Source organism: Symphodus melops (genome assembly GCF_947650265.1).
Source record: "Symphodus melops genome assembly, chromosome: 20".
Lineage (NCBI taxonomy): Eukaryota > Metazoa > Chordata > Actinopteri > Labriformes > Labridae > Symphodus > Symphodus melops.
In genome coordinates this window covers 10,255,223-10,280,361 of record NC_136710.1, presented here as the reverse complement: position 1 = coordinate 10,280,361, position 25,139 = coordinate 10,255,223, and the positions used below count along the sequence as shown (strand labels likewise).

The 25,139-nt window shown below is 46.3% G+C and overlaps 1 protein-coding gene across 6 annotated transcripts; it reads right to left on the bottom strand.

Moving 5' to 3' along the window:
• Positions 1 to 31: 31 nt before the first annotated feature.
• Positions 32 to 24,891, bottom strand: zbtb4 (zinc finger and BTB domain containing 4). 6 transcript variants are annotated; one of them, XM_079370826.1, is made up of 4 exons: positions 24,812 to 24,886; positions 22,717 to 22,773; positions 22,418 to 22,620; positions 32 to 8,543 (listed from the first exon to the last, which is right to left on the bottom strand). In XM_079370826.1, exon 4 carries the CDS (start codon positions 8,525 to 8,527, stop codon positions 3,044 to 3,046), a length of 5,484 nt encoding a protein of 1,827 aa, XP_079226952.1. In that variant the 5' UTR covers positions 8,528 to 8,543; positions 22,418 to 22,620; positions 22,717 to 22,773; positions 24,812 to 24,886; the 3' UTR covers positions 32 to 3,043. The 6 variants fall into 6 exon arrangements, with proteins under 6 accessions (XP_079226952.1, XP_079226949.1, XP_079226951.1 ...); XM_079370823.1 differs by having other exon boundaries at positions 22,418 to 22,554; positions 22,662 to 24,891; XM_079370825.1 differs by having other exon boundaries at positions 22,418 to 22,554; positions 22,675 to 24,891.
• Positions 24,892 to 25,139: the final 248 nt, after the last annotated feature.

Below are 25,139 nucleotides of genomic sequence, written 5' to 3'. Positions count from 1 at the left end.
CAGACAGACATAAGAGCAGACTAAAGCTGAGTTCATCGGGTCATCAGGTTAATACTTTATTTTGTTTGATTGCAGCAAAGAGAAAGAAAGGGAGACAGAAACGAGGGAGAGATAAGAAGAAAAGGAGACTACAGACTTTGGGAGAGCTGTGGCTACAAGCCTTTGTATCAAATCTAAAGACAAAGTCATCAGGCAACATTAAAACATCTTTTAAAAATAACATGAACATATTGTGTGGGCTCTATATGGCACAGTATTATACCCTAGACATGTACACAATACCAAAACAGTTTAGCCATACCCCTACATCTATGAACGGCTTCACAGCAAAGAAAGCCATGAAATCTATCTCCAAATCTGACCGTCATTTCTAAAGAAAATGTTTACTTACTATTCAAATTTCTTATGCCATACCAAGGCACCTTAACAGTTGAAATCTGGCAGATCCACTTCTTACTATAGATAGTTTTTTAAATATCAAAGCAGAGGCACATTCATTGAAACTAAAACATACAGTAAATAGTTGTATATTACCACCAGATTCCAGTCCAGTCACTACAATACGTTGATTCGCATGCTTTTGGTCTGTATGATAACAGTGATGGCAAACTATGGCATAAGAAATGGTCCATCAACACAAACATGTCCATCGATAGGAATGGCTTGAGATATTGTATTGGAGACAGCAAGGCTTTTTTACATTGAAACTAACCCACAGAAGTGTCAAAGAACAAAAAATAACAGGTGGCCCATATACTGCCAAGGGATATGCTGCGTAGGCAGATTTACAGTATTTTGGTTTTCTTATTCAAGCAGTCACTCAGTCTCATACACAGAACACATACGCCTATGCGCAAAAGGCTTGTAACCACACCCATGGGGGATGCTTGTGTGCCCCTTTAGTTGGTCACGCTTTGTTTCAACACTCCAACCCAAACTAAGAGGCGCTCCAGTACCATCACTCACTCACTCACACACACGCGCACACACACACACACACACACACACACACACTGAAACATATGAACTTCATCCACAGGTGGTGAGCAAGTGAAGGAAGAGGGAGAATAAAAAAGGTCCTTGAAAGTGACTGTGAGGCATACATGTGGCAGCTAATTTTCATGGAGTTAATCCAACCTGTGGCCCTAAAAGGAATTTATAAAAAAAACAAAAAAACAAAAAAAAAACAGAGATAAGGAAGATGCAGAGACCAGAAATTTAAAAAGGAAACAAAGGCTGTGCGCACATTGCCAGATTTGCTGAGTAAATATAAACAGTTAGGAAGCAAGTGTTGCTCATGCTTTGTGGATACAGAACCCAAGATTACTGACATGTTCCTAGGACTACTGTATATATGCATACCAGACATTATACGGTTCTTTAACAGGTTATTTGTGTCAAAACAGAAAAAATAAACGGAACTGAAACCAACTCTAGCATTAATGCAGCTGTACTTCATTAACCTCATGACTAAATTTACATTCATATTTTTAAGTTTACTCCCCCCTTTTCACTGAAGCCATTTCCACCTGATATGAGGGCTAAACAACATAAACAACAACATAGTTTAACGAAACAAACATATATAGATAACATTACGCGTAACAAAAAAAGGCCCCAGGAGGGCAACTGGGGATTTTTCGGCCACCACTTTGGCTGCTAAGTTCAGCCTTCCTAAGTCTTATTAAATGACACAGGGCAGGAGGAGGGACATGTTCAGGCTGTTTCCATCTTTCTACTCTGTTGGAAAGCATATATTCCTTTTCCTATTCAGAAACCCGCTCTTTACCCTGAATCCTTGTTTTCCTTCTTTGCTGTCACTGTCTTTTCCTGGCTTAGGAAATGAAACCTTTTCCTCTCGCAATCAAAGAGGAAAAAGCAATGCATCATGAAGGCTGACTAGTTTTTATTCTTTATTCTTTTTTTTTTTTTATGTGAAGGAAATGAGATGAAAAATGGAAGTGCAATGGTCTACCAGCCTTAATTTCTTACCCAGTGGCCAGCTACATATCAAAAGCAGCTACAAGTGTCCCCTTTATAAAGTGACCACTACTTCTCTATTTTGTGCACGAAAAGTATAAACTATGGTGAATGCTATACGGATCCTACAGTGCCGTCCAGCCGCAACGTCGCCAAGTTAAGTTGAGACATTTGAAGCTCAGATGATCTCATTGTCACACTCACTTCACATCCAGCCATAGCGATGACTTCGTAATCATTTGGAATCATTTCTAAATGCACTTCCACACATTGACCTACATTAGCTTTTCCAACTAAAGTAGGAATGCTTTGTGCCTCTCACACAGAATGATCCGTCCATTCACGCACACACCACTCTCGCAGACACAGGCATTATTACCGTCACACATACGTTGTAATATCCTGCTTAAGCCCACCTCTGCGTGCACACGTCTCTGGCAACGTGTGCATTATACGTGCTCTTAGCTTTCACGGACAGTTTGGCAACCAAGCACACACCTTCATTGTCATTCGTTGTACAAACAAATGCAAGCGGTTGAGCTGCTTAATGCCTCACTTCCTTCTACGTAGAATAAGAACACTTCTGTCTCAAGTCTTATCCGTGCCCACACAAGCCTTCCCTGAAGAGCGGTTATCCTCGTTATGTGGCGTCGACTATAAAGGGAAGCGGACTGAACTAATTTTTTTTTCACACAACACACACCCTGTTAGCAGTTCTTATTCTTATAGGTAATATAATGAGTCAGAGAGGAAGATTAATCGAGCTCTAGAACTACAACACACTACGGCGAGACAGAAGAGATGTGGAGAAAGGTGAGCCAGAGTAAAGAGTGGGGAGTGGTGACATATCTCTCTATTATCGGCCCCTCTCCCCATTTCTTTGCTCCCAACTCTCCCTTCAACAGACTCCTGATGTAAGCCTAGCTCGGATGTCTTCTTAAAAAGAGAGTGAGTACTCTGCAAGTGAACTCAGTGACCCAGTGAGCACGTACCCCTCCCATTCCCATCCTAAACAGTCCGGGCGGTCCCCGACAAAGTATATTCCTTATAGTGCTTCTGTGTCCTAGGGTTTGCTGCTACTGCTGTCTCTTTTCTTGCTGCTGCCACTACTGCTGCTGTAGAGACTGGGATTTGCCACAAGGGGGTGAGGGGCCGCCCCCATGTAGGGCCCAGCAGTGGCTGCGTAGTTGAAGATGGCAGGGAGGAAAGGCAGAGGCTCAACCTTGTCCCCTGCAGGGGCCATCATGTTCAGAGCCACAGGAAGAGCGGCCAGGTTATAAGGGTAGGCCAGGAGCTGGGGTCCATAGAGCAGCTGGTAAGGGTCTGGGTAAAAGGGCAGCTTAGCAAGGTCCCCCCCATTAGGGACCATCATTTTCCCCAGGGGGCCAAAGGGAAGAGCTCCAACAGGATATGAGGACATAAGCAGGTTTTCCTCCTGCTTCTTAGCAGAGCGGTAGCCATCCGGCACAATAAGGGGTAGGGGATAATTATGGGCAGGGTAGCCCACCGGGGTGCTGTCCTCCTGCTGGGGATCTCTAGAAGAAAGAGTGTCCTGGTGATTCGGCTCAGGTGGCTGGGGGGCTCGGGGAAGTAGCAGAGCGTGGGCAGAGGGGCGGTCACAGGCAGCAGCTGCTCCAGTGGGCAGCGTGAGCCTGTCGAGTCCTTGCGAACTGGCGTGAACCTGGCGGTTTGCATGAGCTAACAGTCCAATAGTTGAAGGGGACCGGCAGGGGGACTTGGGAGTGTGCCTGTGTGAGGAGGGGCCATTCATAGTGGTCTGAGAGGGGATGTGTTGGGGTGATGGCACAGGGCTCAAGGGCTCCTCCTTGGGGACCAGCAGAGAAATCTGCTCCTCTGGGGTATGTGCAATTCGACTCATTTGCTGGGTCCTCTCGATCTCTTTTTCTGCCTCTTTCACCATTTCTCTGTCCCTCTCCCTTTCTGTCTGTCTCTCGAGCTCCCTCTCTTTCTCTCTTTGCCTCTCTATTTCCCTCTCTCTCGCTAAAATCGAAGACATGGTCAGATCCTGTGCTTCATTGGGAGAGGGACTCCTCGACATGGAATGAACTCTGAGATCTTGGACCAGGGGTGGCTTCTCATAACCTGCATGTGAAAACACACCACTCCCGCCCTGCCGCTCTCTGTCCATAATGACCCCATCCCGTTTCATGAATACCCCCTCCGAGCTGAGCGCTGTTGTCATGGAAACAGGAGGAGCAGCAGTGGTTATTCTGGTATGTGACGTCATGGGCACATTTGGAGAGGTGTTGGTGGATGCCACGATGTGTGCAGGGCTGGATATTTTGTGCATCTGGCTGTCGAGGCTCTTTTTGCTGGGTGTGCGGTAGTCCAGACATTCTGGTCCATTCATGACGAGCACACTCTGGACAGTGGCGGGTGTGGCAGGTGTGAATCTGTGTTTAGTGGGTGTAAGGTTCACTGGGCCTTCTGATGGATGGTCTGGTTTTTTTGGGCTTGGCTCATTCTCGGGTGTTGGATGTGCGAGCTCTGTGCGTTCAGGTTTGTCACTGGATTCTGACAACTGATGCTCTTTTGTCAGTTTGTTGAATTGGTCTTTATGCTGCTGTGATACCAATAAGTCACTCGTGCTGGGAGGGTCCGGTGATGAGTAGCTGATCACTGAAACAGAGAGAGAACCCGGTACCTGTTCTGTTTCAGTCTGTGGATCTCTGCTTACAGTGTTAACCTGCGTCTCTGTTGTTTTTGGCTTTAAGTCTTTATCTTCCTTTTCTCTCTCTGGGGAACTGCTTAACTCATGGCGTCTGATATGGCGAGTGAGTGCTGAAGACGTCTTGCAAACCTTATGACACTGTGGACAGGTGTGTCTTGATAATGCTCTTCTGCTTAGGCGACCCATACTTGAAGTACTTCCTACCAAGCCTACTTGCCCTCCTTTATCGTCGTCGTAATTTGCCATCTCTGGCACAGCTTTAGCCCCGTCCCCTTCTACTTGTTCGCCAAGTGCCATTTTCGGGGGTGCGGGGGATGCCTCAGTAGGCTTGGGATGCTGGGCTCTCTGGTGGTCTTCCAACTTATCCCTCGAGGGGAAAGTGGCTCGACAGAAGAGGCAAACAAACTCCAGCAGATGGCTCAGCTCGTGTTTGTCTCTCTTCCTGGGGCTTGAGAACCAGCGGCCACATGTACCACACTCCGCTGCATTCCCATTAGTCCAGGGCCGCCTCTTTATTCCCGATGGAGCCACTGAGGTAGACACAGGAGGATTTGGAGAGTTAAGGGGAGTTGTCGCAGCCTCATGACAGGCCTCCTTAGCGTGTTCTTCTGTAACTTTGTTTGTGTCCGGTACACCAGCAGAAAGAGAGTCGCATTTATCCCCCTCTACCTCGTCTCTGTTAGCTTTGGAGAGTTTTTCAACCTTCTCAGTCTTCTCCTCCTCTTCCTCATCTAGGGATTTGTCCGTTTCTTTATTCACATAGTTCTTGAGCCTCTCTGCCCTCCTCTTCAGCCTGATGGAACGCTTGAACTTCAGTTTCCTCTGCCAGCTTTTGACCCTTTGTAGGTGTGCTTGGGCCTTTCTCTTAGGTTTGTAGGAGTAATAAGGCCGCCATAAATCATCCTCTCCATCCTGGTCACTGTCCTGCTCGCGTACCTCCTGACGGAAGTAGTACTCTCTTACCCTATCGGGAGATTTAGAGCTGTTTTTTCTGCCCTCGTCCTCGCAATCTCCTTCTTCCAAATCACTCTCTGCTTCCAGACTTGCCCTGCGGTGGAGTCGGTGTGTGTGTTTATGGTGGTGGGAGTGTGCATGCCGTGGTTCCTTGGCCTCCTTTGCCAATGACGTTTCGCCTCGTTTGTTTTTTGGGGGGGAGAGGCTCTTGTCTCTCCTGAGGTCTGTCTCGGAGATGCTGCGCTTCACTATGGCCTCCTCACCAATTCGTACAGTGATCTGGCACAGTGGCCCTGCCTCTTTGACCTGTGAGCCTAAAGATGCTGACAGCTGCTTTGAGTTAGAGATGTCACTCTTGCTATGTGACTTGCGTGATTTGTAAAATAATCTGCCTGTCTCTGCATCCTGTCCCCTACCTCTTGACTGGTCCTCTGTGGCCTCTGAACTGTCCCTTGACCTCTTCCTGTGGTTATCTGAGCTCTCCCTTTGCTTTTTGATAGGCCTGGGACTGCCCTTGTATGACGTCTGACTGTTGCTGGTATCAGGGGATGGGCTATTTGTTGTACTTTTTTCACTTCCAGAGGTGACCTGATTACTATGCACAATGACAGAGGAGGACACTGCTGTCCCATGAACAATAACGGAGGGTTTTGTATGGCCATATGTTATCACAGAAGGCATGCTTGTTTCTATGCCTTTACTGGTCTTGGGAGGTTTGGTTTTGCTGCTACTAGACATTTTGAAGCTGCCACTGCTTCTCCCCTGCTCTAGCTCTAGGGCCTCGTTATCAAGTTTTCCAACTTGGGGCATGTGGGTTTGGGGGAGGGGTGTAAGTGCTGAGAGGTCACCGTGCTCAGGAGTCACAGAAACAGAGATTCCCTCAAGAGTGGCATCGGGGTCAGGCTTTACACTCTGATGGTGGGCCCCACTGACGAGGCTTTGTAGGTCCTCAGGGCCCAGAGCACAACCCAGGTCAGGTAGGGAGAGCGAGGGTGTTTCAGATGGTGGCAGTAGCAGGCCATTATGCAAACTGTCATTGTAGGTTTTGTAGGGTCTCTTCTGGGAACGCATTGGAAGAAGGCGGTAGAGCTTGAGGGCATTAGCTTTCTGCTTATAACCCCCATTAGCTGTTTTTTCACTGGAGATGAGGCTGGGATTAATCCCATGAATTGTCTTCTGGTGTGTTTTCAGATTGTAGTATGTGGCGAATGCGTCCCAGCAAAATATGCACTGGTAGCGCCTCTCTCCTGTGTGCCACACCTCGTGTTTTGTGCGATACTCTGCCAGGGCAAAAACCTTATCACAGAAGTGGCAGGGATATCTGCGGCGCCATGAGTGTACGTTAGAGTGACGCTTCAAGCTGGACAGAGTCATGTAGGAGCGCTCACACACTGAACAGAAGTATATGACATTGCCATCTACCACCTTCACAAAATGGTGCTCATCACCCTCTAGTAGCTCCGTAGCTGCTGCATCATCACCTTGGATACGAGCCAGGAGGCTCCGTGCTTTCTTCCCGGGCCGCACCTTACTGATGTCTGTTTCTCTCATAATCACTCCCCCCTCCACTCTCACCTCACCCTCTTCCAGTGGCTCTTCCTTTGGCTGCACAGTAAGAGAAGGAGGGCCGAGGCTGTGGGAGGGTAGACCCGGTACCCTGCAGGATGTCTCATGGGATTGCAGCCTCTTACTATGGATGAAGACTTTACCACAGTACTGGCAACTGAGGGCGCGGCTACCACGATGCAGCCGCATGTGGACTGTGAGGGAGGAGGCGGAGCTGAAAAGCCGATGGCACACCCCGCAAATGAGCTCAGGCTTGAGGCTGTCAGTAGGGGGATAGGAGGACGAGTGAGGGGGTGCAGTGAGACCCTCAGATGGGGGAGGAGGAGGTGGGGGTAAAGGGGGAGGAAGATGGAGGGTGGGCGGGTGAAGACTTGGAACATGAGGACTCCCCACTTTGCCAGCTGGTCTTCCTGGTATTTTCTCTCTCCTCTCTGCATCCCCGGCTCGCTGATAGGCGGATGTGCCCAGACCGAAGAGGATCTGAGCTGTTCGAGAAGGAGAGGCGGTGCCATTGGCCAACCTGTGCCTTTCGTCCCATCCGTCACCACCATAGCAGCCCCCTAAAGACCCACTGGAAGACCTTGGGGGCGACCTATGAAACTGAGTATCTGGATTGAGTTTGGAGCACTTGAGAGGAGGAGGAGACTTTATATCCTTCTTCATAGGTGCATGAGCCATCATGGGAGAAGAGGAGGAAGATGGGGAAGAGGACGGAGATCTATCATGCCTCTGGGGCTTAAAAGGTCTGTGTTTCACATCCATGGTGGCATCCAGTTTCCAGAGGGACCCCTCATCTGAGCTCTTGGAGGATGGCCTTCTTCGATGGGGTGAAGGGGAGGATGAGGAAGAGCTACGACAGTGGGTTGAAGATGTCAAGGAGGCTGGAAGGGGGGCGGCACTGAGTGGGAAGCTTAAGGTGATTTTTGCATTTTTAGGTCCATCAGCCATGTCCTCCAGCCGGTCCTCTATCATGGCCTCTCCCCTGCCTCCATGCCTTTTACCCTTCATCTCCAGCTGCTCAGCTTCCTCCTCCTCCTCTTCTTCAGGTTTAGAAAGAATCCTTAGACTGCAGACTGGTTTGTGTAGCCCTTCAATCTTACTTGAGCCACATAAATTTAAGGAGACTTGAAGTGGGTAACTGGAATCTACAGCCACCAATGACAGTGGTGGCGAAGACGAAGGTGACAGCCCACTCTGGTGCCACGTGGATTCAGTATTTGCAGTTTTCGTGGGGTTGCAGAGGCGAGTTATCCCTGCAGCCAGGCGTTGATCACTCAGTTGTGACTGAATACGACCCGCATGGATGGGGTCCCATACCTTCTCACCGGACACCATGACCAGCCCTCAAAATCTGAAAGAGAAATCAGACAGAACGTACAAGCATTAGGAAGAGCCGAAGACAAATGTAAAAACACACTTTTTTTTTTTTACATTGACACATAGCAAATAATAAAAAATTAAACTAAAGCCTTTAGGAACACCGTTGACAAATGAAAAAGAAACAAAACTCCCCAGCTCAGCCAGGACGGGTGAGTGGAAGGAGGCAGAGGGTCAGAGGAAGGAATGAATCTGCAGAAGTGCTGGTTTAGATTTCAGTGTTCCATAACGAAGCCTTTAGAAAGGCTTTCCAAAGATCCATCCCTCTGCAGTGATAAAACACTCCCAATGCAAAATTGGAAAACTTTCAGATTTAACCAAAATTTTCTGATAATAGACAGTTGACTTTGATCTACGGCCTGAAGGCACATTCAAATAATTCAAATGTACGGCTACTTCGTCAGAAACCTTGCTAGCCACTCCTAGCAGTATTAGCCTGGCATGACTCTGACCATTTATGAGTGAGGGAGAAAAGAGGGAGAGAGGAGAAGGGAGCAAGACTGCGTGCATGTGCACAGAGAAGGTTTGTGTTTTTCCGCCCTCTACATCCGGTACAATGTCAGCTAAGCTGTAGGAGATGAGCGACAGGCTATTCTCATTTCCATTCTAATTTGACTGCCGTGGTGGCTGTTGCAGTCCTGCTGCAATTTCTCTATGCATAAGGCAGCTGCGGATTCACATGTCACGGGCAATGTGTTGTTGGTTCCTGTTCTAAAGGGGTCCATTTGTTTTGGACCGTGGATTTAGGAGAAGAACAGAGACAGTCTAAGGCTTTTATGATGCGACCAGCAGAAAAATCCTCAGTCATGCTTTTCTGCCTGCGTTTTCAAGCCGCAAAGCAGCCAGGAAGGCAGGCCGCTGTAAAATTCCACAGGCAGCCCTGAACAGGCAGAAACTAGGTCAGCACTGTTATTGCAGAGGGAAGAGGAGGGAGAGGGTGAGGATGAGGGAGAGTGGAAGGGTGATACAAAAAGGGAGAGAGGAAGAAACTGAGTGTTAGTGGGAAAGAGAAAGAGACAGAGAAGGAGAGAAAGACAAGGGGCGAGGAGTTCGGGGGGGAACCGGAAATATCATAACAAAAAAAAACTGCCCTTTGACAGAGAGAGGCCAGGTCAAACTATACACACAACACCAGAAACACATCATCATGCACTCACACCAACAAACACCACTGGACATGCACTCATAAATGTTAACAGGCTGGACAGACAGAACTTTAACACGGATTGGACCATTTGTAAATGACATTTAAAACCAAAAGGTGAAACTGAGTACAGCTCTGCAGCGAGACCGAGGCTTCAGGTGGACTGAAGTATATCAACACGAAGGAAAACAGGCTGCTCTCCTGTCGACACACTTAGTGGCAAGCTAGCTGCGCCTCCAACCAATTCACGGCTGTCCAAAGACGCACAATTCTGTCTCCACTGCCTTGATGTATTTTTAAGTCCTGTGTTAAATCAGGCCTTCATTGTCAGAGCAATAGACGATGTGCAGGAAATCCCTGATGGGAAGCGGCAGCATGCTACAAGTGAGTGGACACACTGAGAGACAGCGCTTAGGCTAAAAAATTCACCATCTCATCTGACGCTCTCACCATAGACAGAAAAATGCGTATGACGCCCCCTCGTTCTTTTCTTTATCTCCCTGTGACGCATGCAGCCGCTGCACAAGCAGAGCAGGCACGACACGCTGTCTGACTTTGACAGACGGCTTTGAACATGCTTTCAATGTGCTCGCTTCGTGAATAACACACAGAACTGTATTCACCAACGCAATGCAACACGCAGGAACCATTTCTTATTAGTGCACGTAAGAGGCTGCACATTAAAACGCATATCCCAGCTTATGTAAGTCATAGGCAGGCACAAAAAATGTGACTATGAACGTGTCAGGGACTCTAAAGAAGAATCAAAATAAACTCCTTTTTTCCACACCTCTCTGCAACAGGATGTTCTGTGCAAACAAACAAGTTGTTCAGCATGCGAAGCGTTCGTCTATTTATGCTGGTGGCACCACAAAACCGCATAGCACGAGCAGGCTCTCAGCTGGTGCAGGACAAACTGCAAAGTTTACTTACGTGAAGATAACGCACATTATAACAGACGTCGGCTTTCATAGTGGGGATAAGGCCCTTCACTGACAGGCGGAGGGAAAAGAAGCGTACTTTAAGCCATGCTCTTATTAAACTGAAGTCCTTATTATTGTACAGATGGTTAGTATTTGTTTCTTGGACCTTCCTTTGAAATCATCAGAAACTTGTAAATGAGTCTCCCACTTTCGACTTTTAAACTCAAACCTAACGTGCTGTCTGCAGACATTTTGGGACCGATTCAAAAACAACAGAACTTTTCCTATTTGACTCTGAGATTCTTTGCAACTCCTGTCTGAAAAAACTTGAATGACTTTATGTCCTTGAAAACCATCCGTTTGAAGCCACTGACTACTCAACGGAAAATCAGTCACGAGGAACACGAGTGCTAAAGTGGCCTTGCATAACATAAGGCAGGACGGCAGAAGAGTTTGGCTAGTACGGCAGCAGAAGGCCTTGAACCAGCCGTTAGGCAATCTGTTAATCCACACTGAATGTGGAACTTGTGCCGAAAGACAAAAAACTGCAAAGATTGAATTCTGTTATAAATCTATTTAAACATCTGTGACATTATGAAGATCCAAAACAAAGCTGCTGTTTGGTCTGATGATTCTTAAACTTGAGGATTCAAACTGTGCTTATCACATTTTTTTTTTTTAAGTCATCTCTGCTTGGCCAGCACTCTCAAAATGGAGAATTCTTGAAAAACAAGAAGCAGCAGTTGCTTCTCCTTTTTTTAAAAAGAAAAAATAGTTTAAGAGGTCACTGGGCCTGCTAAAGTACAAGTTGAGATTTACGAAACACGGCGGGGTCAACCAGGCATGACACCATGGAGCAAGGACAATGGGAAGTGGGATGTCCGGTAAACGTTATTTTGCCTTAAACTGAAAGTGACCCCTTTAAAAAAGTGACGGGAAGACTAAGTGTTTACAAACAAATGTAACCTGGTGGAATAAACAAACTCCTTAAGTACTGCTGATCAAATTGAGATCAAGTCAGTCTGTAATTTTGGAATGTCTTCGTCTCTCTTTTAAAAATGTCTTTGAGCAGTGGACTGCAGAGTTCAATGTTACGATAAAAAAGGAATGGATGGTGAAGTTTAACAACATAAGGGGATGAAGAAGAAAAACTCTTTGACTCTGTCTGTAGCGGTGATTTGCTGTCATCTTGTCAGTGTGTGTGTGTGTGTGTGTGTGTGTGTGTGTGTGTGTAAGGAGGTTAAGGGGAGTGTCTGCGAGGCAGAATGTGGGGGGCCTCGGTGTTCCAGCCGGTGAGCCAGCGGCGAAGAGCGTGAGGGGAAGAGGAAGGTGTCGGTGGGGCTTTCTCCCCAGTGAGGGGCAGCCAGAGGGGCCCAGCTATTGGAGCAGCAGTTGATCTATGAAGAAAAGGGTGTGTGTGTGGATGGTTGGGTGGGTGGGTGGGGGAACATCGTTAGCAAGAACAGCTACTGAACTCTCCACAACCCCCGGCCAAGAGAGCATGGTGGAGCCAGCCAGATGGGATGGAGGGAGGGAGGGAGGGAGGGAAGCTGGTGTGGGTTGGAGAACAGTTGAGTAGTGGAGGTGGTCGTGGTGTAACTTCAATCATGTCTCTCTCACGTTCACATTTCATGCTTTCCTTGTCTTTTAGATCCCCCTCAGCATGACTGACTACATGCCCCTTCATCTGCCCCCCCCACCCCCTCCCTGTGTGTCAACTGTCGTATCGTGGCGTTTTCGCATGCCGCTCCACGCACCAGCGAACCTACCCATGTCGAAAACGCACACACTCTCCACGCTCAGTTATCCCTCAGCCCAGCAGGTAATTCCCATAATTCTGCTCGCTGCAACAGAGTCTTGGGAGGCATAAGGAAACAGTAAGGCCAAAAAAAATTCACCCTGGAGAGCAGTAACACTACACCGCTGACCTTTTTCAAGTCATTTCCCCAAAATCATTTTCAATTTCACACAGAGTACCTATTAAGGGGAGGTGGGTGTAAGTCCCATTATAGGTGTCGGTCTCAAACAACCAGGAAGCATTTGAGCACGAGCAAAGGCTGGGCCAGAGCGCTGACCGTGAACAGCAAGCACAGGGCAGGTTAGAGGAGATAAAGTGCTGCACCAGTTTCGCAGATGCGTCCGCAACCTTGATGTATGTGGCGTAAACAAACGAAAAGCCTACCAGCTCGGTCTCACAGCTCGCGAGACTTGCATGTTTGCCATTTAACGCCGTAGCGGAAAAAGGCCTAAAGGGCAAAAAAACAGCCCAAAACGAATTACTTAAGAAAAATGACAGAAGGTACAAAGTGGCCGCCACCGTTTCAACATCATCTAAGTGAAACCACAGCGAGAAGCAACACTTCCTATAATCTGACCTATGACCTCTACTCCTCTGGCAGTGCAGATCATATGTTCCATACATTGAGCTCAGGGGGCTTGGCTTGGCATCCATGAAAATCAGGAATGTGAAGTAGTTGGCAGCAGATGCTCTGTTGTTTTGGAAAAGAAAAAAAAAAAAAAGAAAAAAAGAGAGAGCGAGGTTAAGGGCAGCAACAGCAGTGTTTGTGACATGAATATGCCCTCTGCTGCTCTGCAAGAGACAACCTTCCTGCAAAACAACAGGCTGTTAAAATGGAGGATAAACGGGGCGGCCCATAACCGAAATAAAAGACAGAACCGGTCGGTGGAACTGGAGATGTTTACTGTCGCCTACATGCCAGCTTTTTTTTTTTCTTTCCCGAGAAGACTTCATCTCATGCTGGTGGTTAGATCATGGGCAGTATGGGGGACTGGCCCACCATGTTAAGACCCCATCAACAAAGCTAACATCTGTTCTGACATGTGCTGACCGCCCCCCCCCCCCCCCCCCCTCGCCCCCCCCACCACCACCGTCTGCGGTGAACCAAAGAGATGCGGGAGGCTTAGATAAATTAAAAGTTTCATCACAATCTCAGAACGAGTCATCGCTCTTGAAAAAGAACTGCGTGGTGCGCCAGCAACAGAGGGGAGGATGAGGGAGACGAGGCCTTTTACTGGCAAACACACACACACACACACACGCGCACACACACACACACACACACACACACACACAGACCTTGCACAGACGCACATAAAAACGCTTCCACAAACACGCTGCATAAATATGCACACCCACCGCTGCTCACGCCCCAACACACGCACAGTAAAATTAAAAAAAACCTTTTCCTCCTCTTCACGCGCAGAGCAAGCACCGCCACAGCAGCGGAGTGAAGCAGAAAAACAAAGCAGGAAAACAACAGAATTCAGCCTCTCTTCCTCTTATTCGCTCTGGCTGTCTCTCAGGAAGGCAAGCATACAAGAGAACGTACCTCGGAAAACCTCCTGCTGCATCTCTGCTGCGATGTGTTCTCTCCCCTCACACTCCCTCTCTCCCTCGCCCTCTCTCTCTCTCCCTTGGTCTGTGTATGCGCACGTCTGAGTGTGTATGAGAAAGAGCGAGAGAGAGAGAGAGAGGGAGAGAGAGAGGGAGAGAGAGAGAGCGAGCACAGGGAGAGGCGGTGCGCACACACATACAAGCAGCAGTGTGTGAAGACAGAGGGCAGGAGCGATTCTCACACTCGAACTTGCCTGCTCTCTCACTCACTCCCCCTTCTTTTTTCTTTTTTTTTGCTTTCTCTCTCTACACTTTTTGCCTCTGACCGACAATTCTTAGTGTTTTTGGACGTTTTTGCTGCAAGTGAATCCCCCCCCCTTTTCTCTGTACACCCCCAAACCCACCCTTCGACAAAATCCAATCTTCTTTTTTATTTGGAAGTGTTGTTTCCTCACACTACACACACATGCACACGCGCGCACACTACTTTATATACACAAAGCCCGGCGATAGGGAGAGGGAGGGAGAGGCAGAGGGAGACAGAGTGAGAGAGCAAGCAAGCAAAGCAAGAGGACGCCATTTAAGCAGTTTGTTACGAGCACTGCAAGTCCCCAAAATGGCTGAAAACAAACAGGAACCACGCCAACTCGAAAAACCTGGGCACAAGGACAGACAGACAGACACGCAGACGGGGAGTGAGTGGAGAGAGGGCAAGAGAGACTGCAGGAAAAGTGAGAATGAGAGAGGGCAAACTGGTGGTAGTCAAATGGCGGATAGGAGCACTCTCGTGAAACAAGTGAAGTTGTGGAGAACAAAAAAAAAATGGAGGCGTTAAAGTGATACTCCAATCCTTGAGCACGTCATTTCCATAAAGTTCAAGGACTTGTGAGTAACAGACTCGAGAAAGAACGGTCAGAATCAATGCAGCAGGAGCGGAGATACCGTGACCTATAGCACAGAATATAGGTCAAGCTAACTGCTTCCAAACATTTCCCATGATGCAACACTACAGCGTCTTCCATTTGACTCTTCCTAGCTGGTATGTGCCCTCATCTGAAACCTCCACTTCTAAGTTCCCAACCCTGAAGGGCATTCAGCCCAAAATAGCGCCGTGTGAAAACAAAGACTTGGGCGTGTTCCGTCAGGTACAGGTGGAACTCATTAAACGTGATCCAGGGCGGTTTGTCCAATGAAATGAGGGCAAAAACAATGCACCCTGGGTAATTCCAACAGATTTCATAAATTGATAACGTGTCACCGATCGACCGTCCGTTTTGGTAAATTCAAAGAGTTCAAAAGTTAGCTAGCTGCTAGATTAGCACGTCGTCAGATAACTTTCGGTGGATAATCGTGACGTTGTTTCAAAGTTGAGCCACGGGGCCCAGTTTACAAACGCCACTTGTAAACAAAGCTCGAAACACATTGTAAGACTTTCCGGTTTACGCGACATGATCGTCAGATATAGCACGTTAGCATTATGGCCGCTGTTTGAAATGTGTGAACAGCAAACTTTGGATGTCTCCTTCGAAACATGATTTTAATGTTTCCAATGGATCCTCATGAAAAAGTAAAGTGGTCTTTGTTTGGAATACCAGTTGAGCTAAAAGAAAAAGTTGGACAGACGAGAACAGACACCAGGACAGGGAGGCTTTTGTCCATGCCATCATCTAAAAGTGCAAGTTCAAGCACTATCAGTAGTTTTCAGCTCTGTGTGCGTATCTGTGTCTGAAACATGTTGCTAGACTTAAAGTAACGGTGACTTGGGCTGTTTTGTTTGGAAGCAAAACACTGATATCCCCTCTCCTAATTAATGGCGCCACTGTACCACCATCAAGCCCTGCAGTTGGAAATCCCTCCTAAATTGACCGTAGCCCTGCAAAATTTCTTCACCACAACAACTCTCTTCGTTTCGGTCGCTCTCGGAAACCCGCGTTACATTCGGAGGAAAATCCCCGTATCAGTTCATCGCCGCTGATATTATCTGGACCGCCAAATAATGAGCGGAGAGGTCGGAGGATGTTCCAGATCGGTTCTGCAACAACACCATCATACTTCCCACTGTCCTTTTCAAAGGAGCTGCTCCCCGTCCTCCCACCCCAACACCCCCAATTCCCCACCAACTGAACCTTGACGCCAACAAGCAGCCCTCCTCCTACTCTTCCCCTGCCCTTTCCCTCTCTCCCTCTTTCATCACTCTCTCCCACTCTCATTGTACACTGCCACACTTGTCTCCATGGGAACTGCTCTGGGATTGGGTGTTGTTCCTGTGACCTCTCCGGCTCTTGGAGTTCGACAAACTTTTTTTTTTTTCCTTCTCCTCTCCCCTCCCCTCCCGTCCTTTCTCATGCACTCCTGCACGTTTTCAAAGCATGCTGGGTGTGTTTGGACGGGACGCATGGCAGCCGTTGTGAGTCGATTCAGGACAGTAAAATTAAATCTCGAGGAAACATAATGCCTGTGTGAAAAGACGGAGCGAAAGGAAAGCGAGGGAGGGTGTGTGTGTGTGTGTGTGTGAAGCAGATTTTGCGAGTTGGCAAAGACGACCAGAGATTGTGCGTGTGTGAGCGTGTGTTCCAGGAGTGTGGCAGCTCGGTCTACACATGTGTGCTGGCATCGTCCCGTGGCTCCAACGCCGCGTTCAGACGCTCCCCTGCTGCCCAGCGGTCCCGCTCGTGGATGTTTGGAGAAAGAGTGATGATAGCGTTCAAGCAGTCCTACTGAAGGACACAACACCTCTGAATATGCAAAGATGGAGAGTCTGAGGGATCTTGGTGGAAGATGTTAACGGCTCACTAACAGACACATTGGACGGTTTAATCCCGTCCAAGGCCTTCATAGGGTGATCATCAAGAGCCAACAAAAACATATTCCTTATACATCTGATTATTTCAAGGGCATGAGGGCTGTAGTAACAGGTGGTGACTAAAGACGTCAAGTCACCGTGTTCATGGAGACATTGACGTCGCAGCTCTGACTGTGTCTCATTATTAGACTCCGTTCATTTGAAAGCCTTCATGTCATTAAACTGAACTTCTTTGCAGACGACACCATGTGGCCGTGGAGCAGTGAGGAGGACCGATCCGTGAAAATCCAAACTTCAAACTGTGTCAATGCACCATTTGACACCCTTGTACCGGAGGCGGTTTGTTGCCTGTAAAGCGTGCGTATAAAGACACATGCACACATGATGGGTGTAAAGTGAAACTAATGAGCAGCAACAAGTTGAGAACAGTTGCATCACTTCTATTATGGAGGAGAGTCTCTAAACTCGGAGCTCTGAGAGAGTCTGATTATAACACTGAATATATCGAGTGCAGCTGCTTTTGAAGAGACGCAACAGACATTTTAACCAAGACAGAATAAATAAACAAGTAAGGCTTCTGTCTTTATTCAGCGTACAGTGGCACCACATTGACCCACATGATGGGAACTTTTATTCTGGAAAAACAAGCGTGATAGTCATCTTGTAACTTGAATGGAAAGAAGTTCACTGAGTTCAAGATCCGCCAGGTTCAAAATAATAATTAAAAAAAAGGCACGGCCACGCCTTAAGTCGGGCTGTTTTGATTGCATTGCGTCTGAGCAATGAATGTGCATGAAATCTACAGTTTGACTCTCATTTGGTGAAAGGATCCTCGAACAGCTTCCTTTAACACCACCACCACCACAACAGTCAACTCCTTGTGTGACAAGGAGTTTTTTTTCTCTTCGATGCGTCTCATGAATCCTCAGTGTCACGTGTGTGTCAATACATCCCGGGGCATACTCAAGGGGTAAGCAAACATCCTCTGTGATCTCGGAGAAGGGATGACTAACCTGCTCTCCAGCTGACTTGGACTGAGATCAAAGTGGGAAGTCTATCGGTGCTCGAGGAGTTCAAATGACAGTGGTTTTCTTAAAGCGGAAGCAGCAGCTATACGAGGACGACGCAGCGCTCCCTGTGTCTGTGTACTGCGCACAGAAATGTGAGCACAAAGAGGTCAAACGAAACCACAGCACATGGATTCTCTCTGCAAGCACTTGTACAGACAAGCGTGACAAACGTTTATATAAGTCGTCACACGCTCGGCTATATAAATGGGGCTTTTAGCCCTCGGTACTGTCTCACAGACAAGCGGGCAGTGTGGAGTGCAACTTTATGAAACCTTCCTGGAACTAGGGGAAGATGAGCGTGCTCCGGCACGTCCTTTAGCTAACACTTCTCAGCTGTTTATAAAAACAAATGTGAGGGCAACAAGCCAACAAGCCAAGCGCAGAACATCTGAACACAAAACAGCTCCCCTGTGAAGCGCTCTCGTGGCACGAGTCATGTTTCCGAGCAGTTCCTTCTAAAGACCATTACAGGCTAATGCAAAGCATCGCCTTTAACAGATATGAAGCACAACAATAACCAAGATGTTGTAGGTAAGTAGTCAAATAATACAGGCTGCACATGTTATTTAAATCCTGTTAAAAGTGCTGCTACCTCCTACCACCTGCTGTGTTCAAGCCAAATGTATGTGACATGTGACTTTTCAGATCAACGATTTAGAAACTCCAGGCTGTTACTTTTCAGTAATTTGTCAAAACTGTTTCTGATTTCTTCGAAGGACGGGTCGGCAAAATGAACTCAACTTTTCTGACGTGGCGTCCCTTCTTATTTAAAAAAACAAAACAAAACAAACAGAAAAAAAAAAAAAAAAACGTGAAATCTTGAGCGCCGTTCTGCAACAGAGAGAAAACCTTCAATGTCGAGGTCCAGAACATCTTTCAGGCATGAAACATTTATACCACAGTGAGAGACTATTTACAATCTGGAGATTAGACGCTTTAAATAACTGTAACAGTTGTGTTATTATACGTTACTCTATCCTGACAGGGCGCTAAGATGTCTCCTCTTTATATAAAGGGATTTTGTATGTAAATCAACAAGGCAGATGAAAAGCTGAGGTTTTACTTTGACACTCAAACACTTCAGGTGTTCTCCAGGTGTTGGTAAGGACACCTATCAGAGCTTACAAACGCAAGTGTGATCAGCTTTGTAGTGAATAATATGACAGCATACATGCTAATCAAAACTAAACTCTGACTGTTACAGCTGAAATGATGTTTTGGTTTCTGTCGAGGGGTTACTGAGTTCGACTTAGCGCCTCCCCTTGCCTGTGAGACGTCGATCAAAGGACAGAAGAAGACACGTTAGAGAGAGACGGTCCTGTGCAGATTTCCATCGCGCTGAATTGTCTGTATGAGGAGATGAAAAGAAGAGAAAGGGTTCATGGAGTTACACTGACAAATTATGTAAGACAGGTATAGACTTTTGGGAGACTCGTCCAGTCGCCTCGATGGGCGGATCCATAAGAGTGTCAAATAACCAAATGTGTTTTTCGTCGCACCAAGTCTGAATTGTCTGTTTCAAACCCCGAAGGCAGATGCAGTGAGCTATAAGAAGCGTGTTTGGTGAGCAGGGAAACACTGCTGAGTCACACAACCCATCCCTGGGCAAACAAGAAAGAGAAAAGGCGAAGATGAGAGCGCTGCTTACAATTTATGATCGTTTGATACGTAATAAACTTCCTGGCAAAATATGGTTGTGTAACAGGAAGGGGGGGGGGGGGAGAAGAAGAAAAAAAAAAGCAAAGGAGTAGAGGAAGAGCGGGTTTGGAGTGTGGACGTTGCCAAAGGAGACTGGAAAGGATAGGTGGAAAATCATCTGGGAGGGGTGCCTGATACGGTGCAGAGGAGGGGGGGGGGGGGGGGGGGGGGGGACGGACGGCTGGTTTTTCCACTGAGAGAGAGAGGATGGCTAAATCAAATTAATTAGCTCCTTCATCTCCAGGCAGCTACTCAGGCATGCTGTACTGGCGAAGAGAGACAGTCTGTGGGGGGGGGGGGGGGGGCTGTAGGCATAAGAGAATAGGAGAAAGGGAGAAAGCGAGGATAGGACATGGTGGAGGGGTGAAAAGCCTGCTGTGCATGTACGCCATTCAGCAGCGGCGGGGAGGGTGCATAATTCTCTGATAAGCGTGAGGGTTGTTTTGCTGGAGCCTCTGTTCAGCCGTGAGGAGGAGGAGGAGGAGGAGGAGGAGGAGGAGGAAGTGGCTGCGTGTTAGCCGAGACTGTGTGCTGCTGCGCTTCGGGGCGACGATACTTCCTGTTTCTAGACAGCTTGTATTTTCAGGGCACTGTAAACAACCCAGCGTCTCTGCGCGCCTCTTTAAATAGCACACAGACGCTTTCATCAGATCCTCTCCAAAAGACGCGGAGCTGAGATCATCTTGCACAAGGAGACAGAAAAAAAAAGAACAACATAAAGTGTTTTTTTTTTTTAAACCAACATGAGATCACCCGATTCTGCAATCGAAAATAAATGAATAAATCACTTGTAAGCCCAACAAACATTAGAAGAAAAAGGACAGGAGTAAAAAGGGGGAAGGAAGGGGAGCAGATGGTTGGACACGATGGCGTAATGCCAAAAGACACAGAACAGCAGCGCAGCAGAGAAACTAATGAAAGAAAAGTAAGAAAAGAGGGAAAGAGGCTGGGCGAATGTTACAGCTGGAAGAGGCTGCAGGCGGCATGTGGACACCTCTGAGGCCAAGTGTGCTAGAAAGAGAGGTCGTACGGAAAAGCAGCATGGTGGGAAAGGGGAGAAAAGAGATTCCGCCTAAATATCAAAAAGGTTGGAACATATTTGTAAACTTGGTGAGGAAACTCTGAGGGAGTGAAAGAGCTGGACGGTAACGAAGCGACGTCGACACATATTCAAAACTGTGCAGCCGATAGATGGGAGAGTGGAAGCAGAATAGTTTGCTGTGCGGCAGAGCCGAGCGTGAAGGCCTGCGCCAGGAGTCAGAGCCTTGGAAGAGGAGAGCGGTGGACATCTCAGTGCAGCGGGATCGCCTGGACGAGACTTGGCTGCACTGTGAGAACTCCAGATTAGCACTAAGCCGATTGCAACGCGAGGTGGGATCAAGAGCAATTAATTTAGCACCCAGATAGTTCCAGGAAGAGGCTGAAAGAAACCTTAACAAAGCGTAGATCTCCAGCAAAACTCCCGGTGTATCGTCTGAGTCAAATACTAGCTGACTTAACATTCCTACTTCAGTCTGCTCTCCACAAACGAGCTGCCTACAAAGAATCCTTGTGTAGACGAGACGAGAATTTGGAAGGTCTGAAAGGATGTGTGGACAATAAAAGAAAGGATAAAAGAAAGATGAAGACGCTTGGCAGGGGCTGACATCAGCCAAAACAAACAACCAAAGAACAGGACATTCTCCTGCAGACAGAAATGGGCCGGTCTGTTCTAAAGGGCTCTCAGAGAGAGCATGCCTCTGACCCTGCGTCACCCAGTTCTATAACAAAACAAAATCCTGGTCCATGACCAAAGAGGAAATACAGCCTTATACACACTGTTATCTGTTAACATAACAACTGGTGAATCCTCAAGCTTTGCATAAAACGTCTGTGATTGGACAAATCTCTTCACACTTTTCAGTTGGCCTCCTAAGAGCTGAAAACCCTCTCAAAAGACTCTTATTTTGTTCATTTAAGATCCTGTACGCACACTGTTTGAAGCTAATTCAAAACATGGCACGACAGCTACAAAATGATCTTTTATTGTTTATGGTTCTTAAAGGTTTTTTTTTAAGGAGCGGACGGGGAGTTCAAATTGGGAGACTGGGCAAAAAGTTTTGTGGTCTGACTTCAGTGAGTGCCTATGAAAGACTGGGATGACACTTTAACAGCTTAAACTGATTTGATGGAAAGAACTCGTAGTTGGGGATACGGCTCTGTTTTTGCACATCATACAGCTATGATTTACATAAAGGTCATATATTTAAATAAAGATGATATTCATGACCCCCCCCCCATGCTAACACACAAACTGTCGGGCCCTGACAACACCAGACAAGAGCTCCCCCTACCCAGACACATGCATCCCCACTGCTTCCTCTAAACGGCCAACACATACAGCGAGAAGTATAAATATTATTTTACAAATTAGAAACCATCAAAACAACTATTTTTAATATAAATACATTTTCAATGTAATAACGCTGTATGACTGATGTCTCCTTTAAAAACAGTGATAACTTTGCTTAAAATGTTACTTTTAAGCATCAACAATCATAGTGCTCCTAATACTGAAAGTCTCCTCATAAGGGCGTTATGAGGTTCAACATGAGCTGCATTTTTCAGGTGGTTGAGGATGAACTGGTTCCATTGATAACCGTACAACATAATTTCTAGTTATTAAATTATTTGCACGTCTGTTTGGCATATTAAGTTTGTAAAGCAAATGTGAACTTTAAGTGCTCCCTTTCAGGAGGTTGTGGAGTCCCTGTATGCTGTAGCTTCTCACATCATACATCACCTTCAGAGTTACAAAGCTATCATACGCTTAAAGGCTTTGGATGTATTCCTACCGCACTTATTGATGCATTGACCTCCTTTCAGCAGTAGAGGGAGCACGTTTGAGACGGCCGTCTAGGAACTGTAGGACTCACTTCCGCATTGACAATGTGGTTGTGCAACGTCTTTAGAGCAGCGACCATTCTCACCACGAGCCAGAGGAGGGAGCCAACTGCACAATAATGAATCCTTTGTATGGTCGTGGTATTGCATGGCACATGGTGAACAAAGTGAATTACTGTCACATTATTATATGTATGATAAACCTGGCTTACTTACAGGAGGTATACACATTTGATTACATAAACATTTAGAAAGTTTAACACAAGGATACTGCAGATGTGGCCTCATCGTTGCACCTCAGCTTCAATGATGCCTTCGTCTTCACGACCTGCCAAAAAACCAGATGTTGGCAAGAAGCATGTTCAAGCAGCACATAAAAACCACACACTGTCTCTAAGACACGAAGTAATGCTTTGATTAAAAAAAAAAAAAAAAAAACATACTCCATTGTTTGTTCAATATGTTTATTCAATGAAAAGGCAGTTCAGATTATAACACAATGTGACATGAATCTCAGAGTAAACTGAGCCATTATACGCAATAAACACCACATAACCTGGAGACCATTTGAATGGTGAGGTGGATCATTCCTCCACTGTTCATGTTTTAAGAAAACACAACATATAAGCAAACACCACATTGTTTGAATGGTACAATTGGGATTTATGTTTCTAAGAAGGTAATACGTTGATATATTCCCTGATTATGTTTCTTTATAATGCTAAGCGCAAGCCGAAGTTTTTCCAGTCTCCTTCCCTTGGGTACTACTAACATTAACAAGAGCTTACAGGATAAATCTATTGTGTAACAAGCTAAAGGTAATTTACTGTCCCTTCAGTCGAGATTAATGCTTGAACCGTAATACCTTTAAACTGTATATAAACAAAAGATAGAGTGCCTTGAGAGACTGGGGAAACCTCAATTATCGAAACCATGGTACAAAAGTGCTTCTAAACTTGGCAGTAAGTTTATCCTTCCAAAAAACACGAATATGCTCGTAACTGCTAAAATGGCTTCAACTTCATCACCGACGATAAGTCAAGAAAGGCTGGCTAACTTCTGAGTGGTTTAAGCACGGTTTATCTTGAATGCCAGTAAAGTATAAAAGTGGTAAGCAATTTCTCATAAGGGCGTTATACGGTTTCTTTTTTAAAAAAAATTAGAAAGCGTTTTAAGCCCACAGGAATCCTCCAGACTCCATCTTTCTCTTTCACAACAAGAAGCAGATCTGCAAACACCGCCATGTTGGCTGCTAATGGCGTCGAACTACGTTAGCTCTAACAGCCTCACTAAGGAGCTCAAACTTAATTATTATATAAAACATAACATTATAAACACGTTTAATCTAGTGCAGTGCATTACTAAAAGACATAAAACTGTCTCACATTATTTAATAGCTTGTTGTTAGCTATTAGCTATGTAGCTACCTGGACGTTTTTGTCCCGTAAGACTGAACATAAAGACGCGTTCATCCATTAGACTACACTTTACTCAAAACGACGAAAAACTTAAGTCACCCCTGGGTCTTATTATTATTAAACGTTTTATCAGTGTCGTTCATATTCAGTGACCGGTCTGTAACGTATGTTAGCGTTAGACACACGGTAAGCTAACCGGATCAAACCCGGTGACGTTTCTGCCATTAAAAATGAAAATTTTAAACACAAATATCTATAAACATAATCAAACATATTGTAGTTTATTTGTCAAAATGACAACTTTAAAAACTATAAGTTAAACGGTCAGTGGGCAAATTGATGTTTCTTCACCGCCAAAATCTTGACTACGACGACATTTCTAAACGGGGCCTATGACGGTGTAATACAGCTTTATAAACGATTCATTAAAAAAATAAAACATTTTCACCGTTTAAACAAATACGAACGGTACACAGATCAAGGCTATATAAAATAATGAACAATTTGTCAACAGCAAACGTTAAAACGACACTTAAGGCTTCTCCGTTAGTTTCCTAAACGTTGAGCGGGAAATCCAGTCCACTGGTCGGCCACCACTCGCAGGCAACTCCGAGGCTTGCAACAAAGTCCCAGAAATCCCAAAAATCCAGAGGACGAAAAACCGACAAGCCCGCGTCATCCTTACGTAGATTAAAAATAATCCATTTTAAAGTATTTCGTGCACAAAGTGTAACGTATTTCGACTATTTACTCCAGTTTAACCTGAGGTCTCAACAGGCCGCAGCCCTGAGCCTCTTTTCTTAGAGCCCAGGCTGATCCAGAGCGAGACGAACGGGAGGACAGAGATTTTTTTTAATTTTGCTCTGAGGGTAGAAATTCACATCGGACAGTTTCGGCAAACATCGGAAACTGGGCGGGTTTTGTCGAAATTATTCGAAGAATGTTCACCTCTGGTAGCCATTGGCCCTCTCCGTCACACGACTTCATATTTATAAGAAGACGGACCAATCCGAGCCACTGAAATTAAATATTCAAATTGCGTATGCCAAGTACACGTCGAACCGCCCACTCTGTTTTAATACGGCCAATCATGATAGCTTAAGATAAAATCAATGCCCGCCTTAAGTTTCTATTTGTTTAAATGTTTAACGTCCTCGCCGATTGGCTGTACGTTCCATTCAATCACTTGGTCGTTTAACTGTCTTGAATGGCCAATGAGCTTTTTACTACAGAGCTTCATGTCCCTCCTCCTCGAGAAACAGCCCGTGATATTTTG